The sequence below is a fragment of the Melanaphis sacchari genome, unplaced genomic scaffold (assembly GCF_002803265.2).
Source record: "Melanaphis sacchari strain LSU unplaced genomic scaffold, SCAv2.0 Contig106_pilon_pilon, whole genome shotgun sequence".
In the NCBI taxonomy this organism is placed as follows: domain Eukaryota; kingdom Metazoa; phylum Arthropoda; class Insecta; order Hemiptera; family Aphididae; genus Melanaphis; species Melanaphis sacchari.
The window spans coordinates 666234-683776 of record NW_020270400.1 but is presented as its reverse complement, the minus strand read 5'-3'; the positions used below and the strand labels follow the sequence as shown (position 1 = coordinate 683776).

At 32.0% G+C, this 17543-nt stretch overlaps 3 protein-coding genes across 4 annotated transcripts; 2 read left to right on the top strand and 1 right to left on the bottom strand.

The window, feature by feature from the left end:
• Nucleotides 1–2306: 2306 nt before the first annotated feature.
• LOC112603384 (tRNA-dihydrouridine(16/17) synthase [NAD(P)(+)]-like) lies at nucleotides 2307–16331 on the top strand. 2 transcript variants are annotated; one of them, XM_025351916.1, is made up of 10 exons: nucleotides 2307–2507; nucleotides 13269–13508; nucleotides 13909–14068; nucleotides 14290–14485; nucleotides 14751–14999; nucleotides 15068–15213; nucleotides 15283–15404; nucleotides 15471–15620; nucleotides 15691–15817; nucleotides 16208–16230. In XM_025351916.1, the coding sequence occupies exons 2-10, from the start codon at nucleotides 13287–13289 to the stop codon at nucleotides 16228–16230; spliced, it is 1395 nt and encodes a 464-aa protein (XP_025207701.1). In that variant the 5' UTR covers nucleotides 2307–2507; nucleotides 13269–13286. The 2 variants fall into 2 exon arrangements, with proteins under 2 accessions (XP_025207701.1, XP_025207700.1); XM_025351915.1 differs by lacking the exon at nucleotides 2307–2507 and having other exon boundaries at nucleotides 13287–13508; nucleotides 16208–16331.
• On the bottom strand, nucleotides 4010–5626 carry LOC112603355 (tigger transposable element-derived protein 7-like). Its single transcript, XM_025351882.1, has one exon. The coding sequence runs from the start codon at nucleotides 5624–5626 to the stop codon at nucleotides 4010–4012; it is 1617 nt and encodes a 538-aa protein (XP_025207667.1).
• On the top strand, nucleotides 5964–11396 carry LOC112603382 (probable palmitoyltransferase ZDHHC11). Its single transcript, XM_025351914.1, has one exon. It carries the CDS (start codon nucleotides 8388–8390, stop codon nucleotides 10155–10157), a length of 1770 nt encoding a protein of 589 aa, XP_025207699.1. The 5' UTR covers nucleotides 5964–8387; the 3' UTR covers nucleotides 10158–11396.
• Nucleotides 16332–17543: the final 1212 nt, after the last annotated feature.

The window sequence follows — 17543 nt, the reverse complement described above, 5'->3', positions numbered from 1 at the left end:
ACATTCACATAATATTTTGTAGATTTACTAATAATTATAAGTTATACATCTTAAAGAAGTACAAAATATTTTAATTTTCTGTTTACTTGTTATTAGTTATAGCTAAAGTACACATATTATAATTTATAGTATAAAAATAAACATAATATAAATAGATAGTATTAAAAAATGTGTCAATAATGCCTAATTTTAAGATATTTAATATGATTTCATTGAAATCAATATTCTTAGAAACTAACCCTTTATAGTTTTAATATATTTTGTTAGTATTGTAGGTATCTATATGGGCTATGTGTACTGTATATTATGAGATGTCATTAACGCCAATAATAATTATTAAACGTAAGATATACAATAGGTATCTATAATTTTTAAGATAGAAGCATTTTAAACATAAAGAAATATAATAATAATCATGCTTCTTATGCAGATTTCTATAAATAAAGAATCTGTACACACCTATTGTAAACTTATGATATGAATATTTTTTCAAAATTTGGAAATTATGACTATGCGAGTATCTTTGATTATTTACAGTGCCAGGACGTATGAGGTTAGTTGGGTTACACCTAAAATGTCAACAACGACAATGGAAATTCAATTGTGTACATGAGGTGCTCTTTTGGTTAGATTTTGTAAACTTGTACTTGATTGCGTGTACATTTTTTCTTATACCTAACTATAATGCCATTAGTTTTCAGATTTTTATCAATGTGTACGAATAGAGTAGTAATGTTTTTTTAAATTTTTTTTGTGATATTTATTTTAGGATAATCCTGTTGAAATGAGGTTTTAACATGCTATTGAAGAATTGACAGGGGCGTATGCGTTATTTGTCGTTCTGCAGGCATGGACTTATAGCAGAACGATAATATTTTGTGGTAGAAAATTGTGGCCTGATAATTCATTTAGATATCAAAGCATCGTTTCTTTTTTTTGTATATGGTTATATTCAGCAAAACCCCGTTATTTAAAACAGGATGAATAATATATGATTTGACTTTTTGACTATCCATTCTTAGTAAAATTAAATAAAACTATTGTATTGAACTTTTTGTCCACCATTTTTTATGCCAGAATAAACAAACGCGTCACTTTGTTGTCGTTGTAAATTGTTTTAATTAATTATACCTACTAGAGCACTGCAGTTATAATTACAACTAGGGTTAGGATATTTATGACCTTAAAAACACTAAAAAAAATGCATGCAAATATGCTCAATAAATATCAAAATATGCCCTTCAAAAATTAATAAACTTAAATACAAATATACAAAAATATGAGATTTTAAAATTTTAGTGAATCATTAAAACAAATTTTTTTAGTTGAGCAGTACTGAACATTCAACTTTTGGCATTTTTAGTGATTATGATTTATGTCCTATTGCCTATCGACATCGTCACTCTATTGGGATTGTGGGCCGTAATCATGATTAAAAAACGTTGAGTTATAGTAAAGATAAGTAAGTAATAACGATACCTACTTTAATTTTTCGTATATAATTAAATAACATAAAAACATCAAAAGTATATTGTAAATATTGCAAGTACAATGAACTTATAGGTACTAAAAAAACGTCCAAGATAAGATAGGTACTGATAATTATTTACAATGGATTGATATTGGTTTACGGATATATTGAGGTTTAAATTATATTTAAATTATTTTTTGGCAAAATACTCGTATGCATTTATTCATAAAAGTTGGTTCCTAAATATGCAAAATTATGCAGTATTAAATTGAATGTACCTATCTGATTCTATGTCACACAAAATTAATTTATTATCGGGTCTGCAATGTGCACGACTAAAAGAAAAAAATAGATATGCAAAACTCATTAACATCACAAACTTTAATTTTAATAATATAAAGTACCTTAATTATTATACCATACGTCCATACACGATGGTATGAGTGAGTACTGACTACTGAGTAAAACATTATTACATTATGCCTAAGACTTGCATCAGTTGCAACACGACATGATTATGAAATTATGAAATATGAATAATTATTATACAATATTGACGTGATAGTAATATCATAGAACAAATAATGATAAGAAAAAAATTAAATATTGATTTTAAATTAATTGTTTTATTAAGTATGGTTTATTAGTGAAAAAAATAAATCGCATAGTTAGTCGTAGTGCAGTATCTTCATGTCATAAATATATGTTCCATAAATTAGATTTATAATCACTTCAAATTGTAAATAATTGTCATTTTCCGAACCCCTGGTTTTAAACAAGTTTTTGTTATCAGTTTATCACTGCAATCGCTTATCAGGTATGATAACGTGAACTTCGAACTCGGTACTGCGTGTAACCGTGTACTCATGTCTTACTGGCCAAAATTTAGTGCGTGAAAGGTGAAAATCTTTTTATACAAAAAAATTCTATCAATATTTTTGAATTACTAAGTTACGTTAAAACATTTACTTTTGTAATATTTTTTATTGTTTCAAATAATTGTTTTTGAAAGATTCATGATTGTTTGCTATAGCAGGTATGTATGTCAAATTATGAAACCTTTTGTAAAGTATATTTATCCATAAGGCATTAACCGTAATACAATATGTAGCTATGATAATTCTATAAACAGTGGTACTAGTGGTAGGTAAACACAAAAATCAATTAACATGTTTTTTGAATATTTGTGATTTTTGTTATCTAAACCAATAGCAATTTAGTTTGTTTTTTTTTACTCTATTAGCTAAGGTAATTAAACTTCAGTGTAATTAGTTCTAACTTCTAAATAAGTTAAATACAATTATGAAATATTTTTACTCTGTTGTCCTTATATTTTACACTATGACGAATAGTTAATTCAATTATTGTAGATAGGCTTAAAATTTACAAATTATAAATACATTTATTATTCTAAATATGAAAACTCAATACAAAATAATATATATTAAAAACTGTTGTGTAAATAATTGATATGTTTCTCTTAAGATTGATAGTTAGGTTTCTCTAATTATAAATATAAATTATATAAATATTATGATATGTTATATTGAGTATTAATCTATCTGTTTAGTATAGAATTTAGATAGTAAATACTAAACGGTTAACGGTTTGATGTATGAAGGCGATCATATGAGAATTGAAGTATTATGAAAAAAAATAGAAATTAGCAAAACACTTATGATCATTAATAGTCTTTAGGCTATATATGAATTATATCTTCTTCGCAATGCTAAGTTAATATGTTACTTTGAACAATAAATTTCTACCAAGAAAAAAGTGTTTAAATCATAAATATTTTATGTATGAAGATCTTTTCTCCAAGAGTTGGTCTAAAATAATAATAAATAATAAATTAAAAACAAATATAATTTTTCCAAGTTAATTTTTATTTTGTCATGTAACATTAAAAATAGTATTCCATAATTTAATATTTTTTTTTTGGGGGGGGGGGGGGGGGTTCTAAATAATTGCAAATACAATTTTTATTTTTTTACATGATTGATGTACAAAACCTATTATTTTTAATAATTATAATACAATTTAATCTATTTATTTTCAATTAATGTGTATTGTTTCCCACACTATTAGTTATATAATGCAACATTTTAACTTAGTATAACACTATAATATTAATTTTCCATTTTTTTTTTTTAATTGTCTCCAATATTTCTTCTATAAGAATAGACATTTTCCAATGTATTGATAGTAAAGCAAATTCCGTAAAACGTTTATTTTCAGTTTAATTACAAAGTACAGTAAAACCTCATTAATCCAAACTAATAGGGGTTCTAGATTGTCTGAATTAATGAAAGTCCAGATTAAACAAAATAACCAAAAAATGTAAATTATAAATCTAAGAAAACTTTATTGGATATTTTAATCTAATACATATATTTCATAATATTAAACCTAAAAAATAATACATAATTATCGTAATTGTATTCTAATCATTACATATACATACATATAGTATTAAAGCACGCCTTCATTATTCACACTCGACACACTTATTGGTTTGAAAAAACTGCTCATCTTTGGTTATCTTCCTTTCACAGTGATTTCTTTAATGATTAACTCGCGAAGATGCCTCAGATGCTCATAATACGCAAATATGTTTTCATCGTTGTTATCTTCAACGTATTTAATAACAATGTTTAGATGATCTTTAATTTCACCAAGTTTTGGCGGTTTAGGATTGACATTATCGTCTGCTTCATTGTGATCATATTCATCCGTTTCAGAGCTCTCTGTAGCAGTCAAACTTTCAACAATCTCCTTTGTTAAAATATTATAACCTAAATCATATTCATCTGCTTCTAGCCACAATTCAATGTCTTCTAATGTAACTGAATTTTCACCTCCTTGGTGAAAAATGTTTTGAAAATCCTCTGTTTCCAATTCAGCTGTGTCTAATTCAACCTCTTCATTTATTAAAAGTTTTTTCCATGAGTTAATCAAAATTGAAGGTTTTATATCTTTGACAGCAGATGCGAAATTGTAAATCATGGATCTGATATTGTAATTTTTGAGATTCTGTAACGTTTTATAATTTCTTTTATCTTCTCCCGCAGCTGGTTCCTTGACTTCCAAAATTTCATTTAAAAGCTTCTTTTTGTATAGACGCTTAGCTGTGTAGATGACGCCTTGATTCATAGGCTGAATCAGAGAGGTAGTGTTTGCTGGCAAAAACATGCACTTGATCTTTTTATCATCACTAGTAAGATATTCAACTTGTGGATGTACTGGACAATTGTCCAGTAGAACTAAGGCCTTCACTTTATCGTTAGGAATTTTCAAAATTTCTGTTTGATATCTTCTAATTTCTGGCACTGCTTTTTTGTGAAACCAATCTATTGTAATGTCTGAAGTGAACCATGCACTTTTCGAGCTGTAGTAGTGAACTGGTAACGTGTCATTAATATTTTTTGTTGTACGTGGTTTTTTATTTTTTCCTACAATCACAGACTTTAACATATGACTTCCATCAGCATTAGCGCACAGTAATGCAGAAACTCGATCTTTACTGATCTTCCTACCATTTGTATTGTTATTAGCTTTGGACGCTCGACTACTGTTTGGTAATGCTCTCCAATATAACCCTGTTTCGTTACAATTGTACAGTTGCGAAGGCAGTATATTTTCAGCTTTTAAAATGTCATTCAATTTTTTCCTGAATGACTCAACAACTTTATTGTTGCCACTGAGACTTTCACTACATATTTTTTTATTTGTTATGTTGTGACGTCTTCTAAACCTAAACAGCCATCCCGAACTGGCTTTGAAGTTATTTATGTTCAACTGTTTAGCTAATCTATACGCTTCAGCTTGAATTTCAACTCCACGAACTGTCAACCCAGAAGAAAGAAGTTTACAAAACCATTTGTAAACTGCGTCATCAAGGGATTGATCTAGTGGCAATCGCATTCTTTTTACAACACTAGTTTCTTTTTCTACGTTAAATTTTAGAACAAATTTTCTTATATCATCTTTTTTCTTTCTTATGTCCGAGACGGTTTGTTTGGCAATCCCATATTGCGCACAAATGCTTAACACAGGCGTTCCTTTTTCGAGTTTTTCTATTACACAGAGTTTATCGTTAAGAGAAAGAGACATATACTTACGCTTTTTACCTTGATTAGGTTTACTTGACGACATCACGGTGATATGTATAAAAACTGCCGAAGTATAAATTATGAAACGATAAACGAAACAAAAACACACACGAAACACTCCGAAGCGTATCAGGCAACCGACTGACGCTAAATACAGTAAAGCCTTGATAGTCCGAACGAATTCAAACTGAGCATCGTCCGGATTACTGATTCGCCCGGATTACCGGAGGGTGTTCAAAATTACCCGCTCAAATGACTAAGATTTATATTTTTAATTCCACCACCTTTATATTTATTGCACTTTAAATTACAAAAATAATAAATAACTTTAACGTTATGAATTACAAAAAATAAAGAAAATATATATAATAATAAAACTTAAGTATATTAGTCAGTAATATTTTTCTGAATAATACTTTTAATTCCGAATAAACTACAAATGTATTTACGAACAAATTTAATGGACTTAAGCCATCCGGATTACCATGTTCACCGGATTATCGAGGGGTCCGGACTATCGAGGCTTTACTATGGTATATATGTATGTATGTATATATTGTATTGTTTATATTAATATGTAATATTGCTAGTTGAATCAAATACATATGAATAACGTTAATGACAATTGGTATTGATAAATATCGCAATAACCCGCATTTATGGGACATTTATAGAACTCGTTTTTATGTTTATTTTAATCTACGACATTAATTAGTGTAATTTATGTATTATAAACGGCTGCCCAGATTAAGTGAAATCCGGACTAATGAGGTTCTACTGTAATGTTTTGAAGTGTTTCAATGTTGAAAAGGAACACTCTACTGTTGTTGTAAAATCTGGTAGTTGCCAAAACGTTCAACAGAAAATTTATGTTTTGATAAAAATTTACATCACGTGTATCCAAAAAATCCATCATTCTAGGGGGGGATTATTTTTTTTTATATATTTATCAATTTCTCACGCTATTAAAAATATTCAGACATGGACACTCTATCTGACACACAGTCTTCGTAAAATATATTTTATTTTTTAAGTTTTGATACATTTTAATTTAAAGCAAATTTTGCTATTAAGATTTTAATCGATGATAAACTATCATTGTTATACTTAAAACGGTTATCCAGATTTAAAGTGAGAGTATTTATTGATGTAACAAATATAGATGCTTTATACTCTATAGTCAATAATATTCTTTTAGTGAGTTACAATCATAATTTCCCCTAAGTTTTTGCTTTTTACTGATGCGAGAACATAAAATATCTGAATTAAAATAATGTTTTATAATACAATAGCATCATAAAAAATGGATGAAAATGATTTTAAATTACGATTACGTGTACAATTATATAATTTACTAAGGCAGCATACCCCTACAATATTTTTCGATAATAATTGAAGTTATCGACGTTGCTGACGTGCATTGTGTCCGCTATTAAATAATATTCCAAATTCTACCGTTCCACAGTGATTTATTTTTGTATCACAATACAATATAATACTTTTTGAATAACACGTGGATATTTAATAAAAAAGTTTTTCAATTTGATTAAAATTATAAAAGATTACCATTTTATATGACGGCATGGACAAATTCTGGAAGGTACTTGGATCCAAGAACCTCTCCTGGTTACATGCTTGCAGCAACATTATGCATTATATTAATAGTTTGTTTAATTTTCATTTGAACAAATGTTTATTATAAAGTATAAACGCATAATATATTAATAATTGAGCATAGTGTCCGACGCTCCGACGTCTCGACGTCTGTCACTTTTTTATGAACTCAATACCTTATTAAAACTGACCTAACCCTTCGGGTTCTATTGTATGTATGATATTTATATAGGTTAATGGTTAAATCGATTACTCGATTTGCGAAAGAAAAAAATTATTATAGGTCTTTTTTTTAATTCCGTTTGTCAAGTGTCAGGAGACAGGAAGTCTACACTTGTTTCCTGCACACTTCATGCACAAGTTTTATTCGACGTCGTGCGTAATTTATTGATATCGTCCATCGAAAGTTGTACACCGGCTGCGCGCCACTGTATTATACTATAGGTAGGTAGGTACTTTCATTACACGAATCGAATGGCTTTAAAATAATTCTCTCTCTCTTCTTTATTCCTCGTCGGACGTCTGAGCGAATATAATGCATTATAAGTACATATATATATATAGCGTGTACTCCGTCCAACGATCGTCGTTGATTGATTGATTGTTCGCGGGCAAAAATAGGTTTTCGGAGTAGGTTGTCGTGATGGTATGTGCATTAAGTCTGCGAGCGCGTCATAACCAACTGGCATTCAAACGAAACCTTCGGTTTTCGTCGCACGCGGTCGGCGGCGATGGTGGTTAACGCGGTGTGAATGCGCGCGAGGGTGAACGTAAACTAATCGATACGACGTGACGCGGCACGCTCGGAGGGGAACTTTTAGACGCGCGTGTGTGGGCGGGCGGGTGGCCCCCGTGGCGTGGTGTCCGCGCGCACATTCCACCGCCGTTTCGCTCCCCTCGGACCGTCGTCGCGCATCCCTAGCCAGTACCAATCGTCGCGCCGTCCGAGCGCCATCGACGTCTGCCATGCTTGATCCGTCCCGAGTGTTTTGTCGTCGCCGCCGCCGTCGTTTCCGTCATCGCGTCGTCGTGCACCGTCTCGACTGGCGGCGTTAGACCGCCAGCGCACACACACTCGCGCAATCGTTTAACCACCGCCGCTATCGGTCGTGGTATACACTGCAGTGGTAACCGGTGCTAACGACTGGTGTCGCCGCCACGGGTCGGGATCGTGCGATGCGCAGCGGACCATGACGCTGTGCCACAGCGAGACCAGGAGAAAACAGCGGCGCGTCCACGGGCTGCAGATGCCGTGGCACCCGCAGCAAGTGGCCGGTTGGCTGGTGTTAGCCACGTTCGGCGCCTGTTCGTTTGGAGTGCTGTTGCCCGGCCTCGGGCCCGACGTCTATCCGGTCGCGCTGTTCGTGCTGGGCAGCCTGTTCTTCTTGCACGTCGTGTCGCACGTAGCCGCGCTGCTCATCGACCCCGCCGATCCGCAGCTCCGGGCCACCGGCGACGACGCTCGGTCGTCCCGGAAGTCCGTCCCCGAGCTGGACAAGACCAAACACGCGCACGTCATCGAGAACGGCAAGTGTCACTTGTGCAATATCTACACTTCCGGTCACCGGACCAAGCACTGCGGATCGTGCAATAAGTGCGTGGAGAAATTCGATCACCACTGCAAGTGGCTGAACCACTGTATTGGCGCCAGGAACTACGTGGCGTTCATCGTAAGCGTCGTGTCGGCCGTGCTTGCGTGCCTGGTGATCGTGCTCGTGTCGTCCGCCGAGCTGGTCATCTACAACGCGGACCCGATGCACGTCGAACACTACCTGCGTCCGATGTTCGGCACCAACCAGACCATCCAGGTGAACCAGCTGTTCAGCGTCAGTCGACTGTCGGTGGACCGGAACGTGTTCGTGGCCGTCGCGTCCGTCCAGTGCTTTTTGGCCCTGGTCGCCATGGTGCTGCTACTGCACTTGTGCGTGTTTCACGTGTACATATCCGCGCTGGGCATCACCACGTACGAGTACATCCGAAACTACAGACGGTATCCGGAGTTCGACTCCAGGAACGGGGCGGCTGCGCTGTCTTCATCGTCGTCGCTGTCCGACAAAAACGCCTCGATGTCTTCGGGATGCTGCGGTAACGCCGCGGGCCGGAAGTCCGTCATGGCCAGAGTGTACAACTCGGCGTGCTGTTACGGCGCGGTGGCCACGGGCCGGCGCAAGCGGCCGTCGTGCGGCATCCACTCGAACCTGAACGGCGCGAGCCGGAACAACCAGGAAAGCGGCGCCCACGACGATATGACCGTTGAGACGGTCGAGTCCTACGGTCGCGGTAGTGGCTCTAGTAGACTGCTACAACAACCCAAGGACTTGGATCGGACGACGAGACCGGAAGACCGCGAGCAGCAAAACGCACAGCCAAAGTGCCGGTACTGTCTGGAGAAGAACAGGATACGGGGTGACGGTGCGCGGTTTTTCGTGTTGGGCAAACGCCGCAAAGGGTTCTGTTGCTGCTTCCAGAAACCCGAGCCGGTATTTGGTCGAACCGCCGCCACAGCCGCCGCCCACCACGTCAAAGTCCCGCCATCGCCTTTTGCAGTTCGCAGGAATCGTGTCATACCCACCGACGGCGGTCAGCTGTCGTTGGTCGTCGACGAGTGGAAATCGTTCAACTCGGGCACGCTGCCGGCCTTGCCGCACGCGGCCGGCCACCGTCAGATGCAAAAGATCACGCTCAAGGAGCTGGGCCAGGTGTTAGCGTTCGTCGAACAACAGCCCTTGAAAACCAAGCGGCGCAAGATTGGAAGCGGAAACGGGCAAATAAAACACTCAAAGTCGTCGTCCAACCTGTCGCCGATTCACGAGTCGGGACTGTCCAACCCGTCAACGCCGCAGCTGAAAAACCGTTACCCACAGACCAGGCCGTGCAGTTGGCTGTCGTCGTCACCGCCAGCGCCGCCGCCGCCGCCACCATCGTCTTCCTCCCCTCACAACACTTCTAAAACCGCGTGATTTATGTGTGTTTGGGTTTTTCCATATCCACCCTTTTTCCTTCCCCCTAGACACACGTGATGCGTGCGCGCACAATTCGCATTTCGTTTTTATCGTAGACTCTTCGTGGACCGATAAAATATTTTATGAACGACAGCGTCTGGTAATCAAAATTGTAAACCTTAATAGTATATAGTTTTACTACCGTGCAACCATGTCCGAACCGAAACGACTTGGATCGGATTGCCACCGACCGACGAACGAATCGACCAACGATCGTGGTTTCCGTTTCCCATTGTTTCTGTTCTGATGTCACGCGTAATGCAACTCTTCCGTATAGCAGTGTATATGTATATAGGACATATAGGTACCTATTTGATTTAACGCGAATGAGAACGATAACTATATCGAATGTTACTGCTCTGGTAAGATAAAATGCCGTTAATCGCTTAAGAACGTTTTTGAAGAAAAAATACACTTCTGTATTTCGCATTTTCTTAAGGTTCATAATGCTTCCTACATAATAATATTTCTTATAATATAACACGTGATTTCTATGTAAATTTACACGAGAAATGCAATGAAATAAAAATAAATATGATGAAACGCATTTTTAAATTGATATAGACTTGTTTCATGAGGAATAAGTAAGAAGTGTATGTATTATAATTATACAAGTTATAATTTATGGTATAATAGTAATATCTTGTTTGTTGAGCAGTACTTTAAACTAACCTAAATGAATTAAATTTTAAAATTTTAATTTTTTTTTTTTTGGACGGCATTTTAGCTTGAAAAGACAGTGTTTATGTCATCGATGTCATACGTAAATGTACAAAATTCTGTAGAGGAATAAACCACAAATAATTGTATTAAAAATAATTTGGATTTTATTGTTTTTATTTTATATACTTACATATATATAACTTAAGTAGGTACCTATTTATTATATTGTACATTATACTCAAAGTATTATACCTACCTAGTTCTCCCCTATTTAAGACTAATAGTGACTACCAAAATGTTTTCAATGTAACATGTATTTGACGTTTCCAAAAGTCAACAACAAACGACTGCAACCCATTTAAATCAATAATGATGTTTAATTTTCCTAATGACCAAATAAAAAATGATTACTGAGCATGCGATATTATAATATTCCTTATCATGTGATATATAGGTACCAATTGTAAGTCATCCTTTCTTGTTGTACTATTATATTAATATTTTAATACTTTTCCATTTTTATATATTCATTTAAAATTTTAATTTATTTAGAAAACTATTACTAAAAAAAAAAAAAAGTTTTTGTGAAAACTAAATGTTTGAAATGTCACGATTTAGTTTTAAATTTTATTAGCAAATAATATGTTTGTGAAATTTTTATGAAAAATTGAATATATTTTTTTAAAATCTATGATTTACTGTACAGAGTGTACAGTGATTAAATTATTTTGGAAAATCATTAGTTGGTGTTTAATATGTTCAATTTAGTAGCATTGCCTACAACCGTCTTACAATTATCTAATATAAATGTTTAAAAAAAATAAAGGTAAAAAGTCCATTGTAATTTTATTATATTTTAATTTAAAACCTAAAAATATTTTATAGAGTAAGTTATCTTATTGTATGTTTTGTATTTAAAACTATATTGGAAACATTTTTTGTTTTTTTTTTTTAATTTACCATATCAAGGTATTGTAATTAATAGCCTTATAGTAATAATTATTAATAACAGTGAAATAATTTATCAATGACCTAATATGTTTTTCTATGTACACAATAAATTGTAGCCTTGTATGGTAAGGAAGAAAGGGTTAAACAGTATATTATGTAATTTTAAATTTGTGATAATCATAGTCTAATCGTACAAATTTATTTACATTATTCAACATTCAGTCATATTTTATTTCATTGACTAAACTTCTATTGTTTCTCTCCCAATGCCACTTTTCAATAGCTACTAATGAGAAAAATGAAAATCAATACTATAACTAATAAATTTGGTTTTTTTTTTTTTCTATTTATTTGGTAAATGCGTTAGCAGACTTGGACTTTTTTCCTCATGAATTTTTAAATAATCTAAAATCTTACTTTTCTATTGTACTTTTAATTGGTATGTTTAACCATGATTTAAATTTTATACAAATGTGTTATTTGAAGAATAAATAAATAATGTTCATGTGGTTTTAGAATTTTTACCACTTAATTGTCTTTTAAACATACCTAATAGTTTCCTGTTTTAACATTTTGAAAGTGAAATAATTTATAATATTAACCCATTATTTGGTTTTCGATAAACATATACTATATATAAATATAATATTGTATTATCAAATATTGTGTTTATTTATTTTTGCATAATAAAAATGGTATCCTCATAAGTTATGGTTTTAATTTATCTTGGATTATGTGGATTACAGTATCTATTGAAATGTCAATAAATATACTAACTGATGTTCAATGTAATTTATGAAGGTTGAAAGTACCTGCTGTACAGAACACATGTGGTGTACTGAGGTGCCAAGTTTTCAATTAAAATTTAAAATCAAATGTTCTATAATTTGTTTGTACATGGGACACTAATAATAATAACTTATTTTTATTAGTGCATTTCATCTTATGTACAATAATATATTGTGGCCTGGCGTGGCGCAGTAGTTGGCCTTAGTCACTAATGTGTTCTAAGGTCAAGCATGGCTGGCGTTGCTAACTCTCGGATGGTTGACCACCCGAGTTTTTAGTAACGAATCCATGGCGCATACACATACACACACGTGTTCCAACCTTACTAACCTTACTAACCAAACTTTACAAACAACCCTTACACAAAAAACCTACTATTCCTATCCACAGCTAATGGCTTTAGTTTGCCGGGCTTATATAAGATCAAAAAAAAAAAAAAATTAATAATAAATATATTAAATATTGTATATTCACATTTTTTTGAATTAAATAAAAAACAAATAAATTTCATAGAATACATTTAATGACCCTGGGTAAGTAAAACAGAAAATATAAGACAAACAACAAATTGTCATTTTATATAATATTATCCTTTGAAATTTTAAAATTGTCATTCAATTATTTAATTTTGAATAAAATCATTTTATAGTTCGATTTATTTTTTAGGTATAATTAATTAGAACTATGGAGTCAAAAGAAAATGTATGGGAAAGGCTTGGAAAACCAAAGTATATACTAGCCCCTATGGTTGAACAGAGCGAGCTACCTTGGCGAATGTTATCACGTAAACATGGTGTTCAATTATGTTTCGCACCAATGCTACACAGTCAGAATTTTGTTCAAGATCGTAAATATCGCAAAGAATTTTTCACCACTTGCCCTGAAGACCGGCCTTTAGTTGTTCAGGTACAACTATAAAAACATATTGTCTTATTCATTCAATAATATTTAAAGGACACTATACTATGTCATTGTGTCCTCTACCTCGTAGTAAAATTGTACAACAAAAGAAATGAGTGTTCAGCAAAACCAATTTTGTGTTGTTAGCTTTAATACTAAATTAGAATGAAACATAAAGGTAATAACATTTTGATGTTTGTACGTTAGTGTTAACCATATTAATAAGGATAATGTTCTTTCTTTTCGACGTTTTAGTTTTGATAAGACAATACACAGTTATATTAAAGTTTACAAAAAATTGTTCTGTCAAACTCTAACTATATTGTAATAGAATATAGGCACTAAATGTCCAAATGTCTGCTCAGTTAATTTTTTGTTAATAAATCTTATATTTTGTTTTTAATAGTTTTGTGGTAATGATCCAAAAGTAATACTCGAAGCTGGAAAATTAGTTGAAGATAGTTGTGATATAATAGATCTAAACTTGGGTTGCCCACAAGCCATTGCTAAGCGTGGATTTTATGGTTCTTTTCTCCAAGATGAATGGAAACTTATATTTGAGATTGGTAAGTGGGTTTTATTGTTTTTACTTATTAATAATTAATAATAACATGATATTGATATGCTCAATATCCAACCTAACTGTAGTCTGTCCAACGAAGAAAACATCATGCCAATTGTATGCGTCTCCACACGACACCCTGCTGTCAAATCGCAGTATATTCTTTTGCTGAACAGAGTATACACTCAAAATGTGTTATTGTTTAATAATGTGTTTGAATTTCAGTTAAAACATTACGAGACAATCTTAAAGTACCAGTATCGTGTAAAATACGTATTTTTGAAGATTTGACAAAAACTATTTCATATGCTAAAATGTTAGAAGAAGCTGGTTGTCAAATGTTATCAGTTCATGGTCGGACTAGAGAACAAAAAGGAAGATTGACAGGAATAGCTGATTGGAATCAAATAAGGGCTGTAAAGTGAGTTTAAAAAAAATCCAAAATAAAATGTAACTATTTATCATAAACTCAAAGTCATACTACATAAATGATTAATGAAGTTAAATTTTATTAATAAATTATATTAACAATTCATTTAATGCACATTATATCTATAAAATACCTAATTTAAAATTTTATTATTTTTAAAATATACAGTTAATTTATAAAATAAATTAGATAAGTTTACATTATTCTTTTTTTTAACTATTATGTTAATACATATTGTATTATATTTATTTTTTAGGGAAAATGTAACAATTCCTGTCTTAGCTAATGGAAATATTCTTATATATCAAGATATTGAAAGGTGTTTAAAGGAAACGTTGTGTGAAGGAGTTATGTCTGCTGAAGGACATCTTCACAATCCATACATTTTTGATAATCAGTCACCTCCTGTTTGGGAACCAGCACTTGAGTACTTAGATCTTAGTGAACAATATCCTTGTCCACTTTCAAATACAAGAGGTCACTTATTTAAAATCTGCTACCATATGTATGTGAATAAATAATTATTTTTAAATTGTATCGTGATTATAATTATTTTATTTTTTGTAATTTTAGATTCAGTCTCCCTGAAAACGAATCAATTAGAGATATATTAGCAAAAGGTCAAAATCGTAATGATTTTAGAAACGCTATTATGCAATTAAAAGTAAAATATTTACCATATCACATGGGCCAATTACCGTGGAACAACAATCAAAATGGTACATTAATTATGACACTTAAATATTATAAACAAATTACATACTCACAGTTTTCTAATATAATTTTAGATTATAACTTGACTTTACCGCCTTGGTTGTGCCAACCGATGATTCGTGTACTATCAAAGAGTAATTTAGTTGAGCTTGAAATGAATGAAGAAGTAAACAAATCAAAAACCGACGAAAAAGAGGTAAAAGACTTTATTATTTAACAGTATATTTATTAATTTCCTTAAAAATGTATTCAATTCAAATAGAATTTAAAAAGAAGTATTGATGACGAAGACTTAAATGACCCATTGAAATTGTCAAAAAAAAAATTAAAACAATTGAGTAAATTAAAAAACAAAGAAATTAGGTGTCAGAGAATACTTGAAGAATTATGTTCTGAATGTCGAAATCCAAAGGTACTTACTGTTCTTTAAGTGAACTTTAAAGTTATAATTTACTGTTATTAATTTTATGTTTACTTTCAAGGGCTTAAAATGTGAGTATAAACTTTGTAAAAAATGTTGTCGAAGCAAATGCTATTTGGAAATTGCTGATTGTCTTGGTCATCGAATATTAATTAAAACAAAAAGAAACTCATCACGTCACAAAGAAGGTATTTTTATTTAGTAAATATAAATTTTAAGATAAATTGAATAAGAATCAATGATAATCATTATTCTTGTAAGACTTTACCTGATTTTAACCTTTATTTAGAACTATTTTATTCTAATCAATTTATAAAATATTTAAAATAAATAATATCAACTAACAGCATTAACTGTTTTTTTTTTTTAATTGTTACACTTAGAATTCCTTATTTTTTTTTTTCATAACTTTTTATAAACTTCATTGACCCACATGTTTATTGTATAAATTAATTATAACATTAATTATTCATTATTATATATTATTATTCAATTTATAATATTATTTTGACTTTAGGTATATTATAAATCATTTGAATTATCAATATTTAATATTTTCTTATTTTGTTTATTTTCAGAAAAAGATCTCAACTGTAGGTAAGCAAATGTACACCAATGTTTCATGAAATGAAGATTAAAAATATGATAAACTAATTAAGTGTTAATATTTTTTAATAAATGATTTATTAATTCTAACATTATAGTAAAGAATCATATATATTAATTGTTATTTAAATTTAATTAATAAACGAATTAAACTCTACTTTCATATTTTAATTTATTTATCTGAGAAAACCAGTTTCGTTTAAAAATTAGAATATCAAATGCGATAAAGATTGATGCAGAGGCGGTTTGTAAATGCTAATTTAATAGTGCAAATCAACTCACCCATCGCCTTCAATAAAATGAATGATAAAAGTAATGTTTATAAATTTATGACCTGCAGTTTAGGTTTATACTCGTAAAAAACCTACTTAAGAACGCAGATAAAGTTCTTATCATTAAGTCGCTTATGGTTGAATTAATTTTAATATTAAAGCTATAAAGCCAAATGTGAACTTTTGAAGATAGATTTACCACGCCGAGCTGCACTTGTAAGACGAAGATAACAAATGCGAGTGTTACGTCTTCTTCTTAAGAGGAACTTTGTATCACATTTTTGATTAAAAATTTTAAGACTTTCCATCAATGGAATTAATACATAAATATATAAATATATTGTGCTCAATTTCACAAATATTTTTTTTTTTTATCAGCATCTGAAATTAAAATTTAACAAAATCGAATATTTGTAAAATAACGATTTCTTGTTCATTGAACTCTGGCGCGGCACCGGCACATATCGGCATCCAGCGATTTAGTGTTCGGATCGCAAAACCCCTCTGTCGGTACATAAATAAGCAATTTCTATTTTTATTTCAATTACTTTCTCTAACTTCTTTAACCGTATCTTAATGTGTAATTCTGTTACGTGTTTCTGATTTCACAAGATATATTTTTTTTGTTTTTGCACCAATAGTACAAATCTATAAATATATTTCGTTAAATATCAGGACATATGAATATATATATTCACACATCTAATAATTCTTTTTACACCTTATATGGTAATAAACCATAGTAGAATATTTTATATACTATCTTTTTGATTATCTATATTTTATTTTTGCTTATAGTTTCGGACAATACGTTACATTTAGCTTTGTAAGATCGCTTACTCCAAAGATCATGATCGATTACAACAATCTTAAACAGTCAATTTCGCCTTTTTCTATCGCTAATTTCGCTTTCTTCTTTTCCAGCAATGAACATTTTTTCCACGCAAAATCATTAAGTGTTTGGAAATATTATTATAGATATCTTCAGTGGCATAATTGGGGAAAAATTTATGGAGGGATCAAAATAATTTATTTA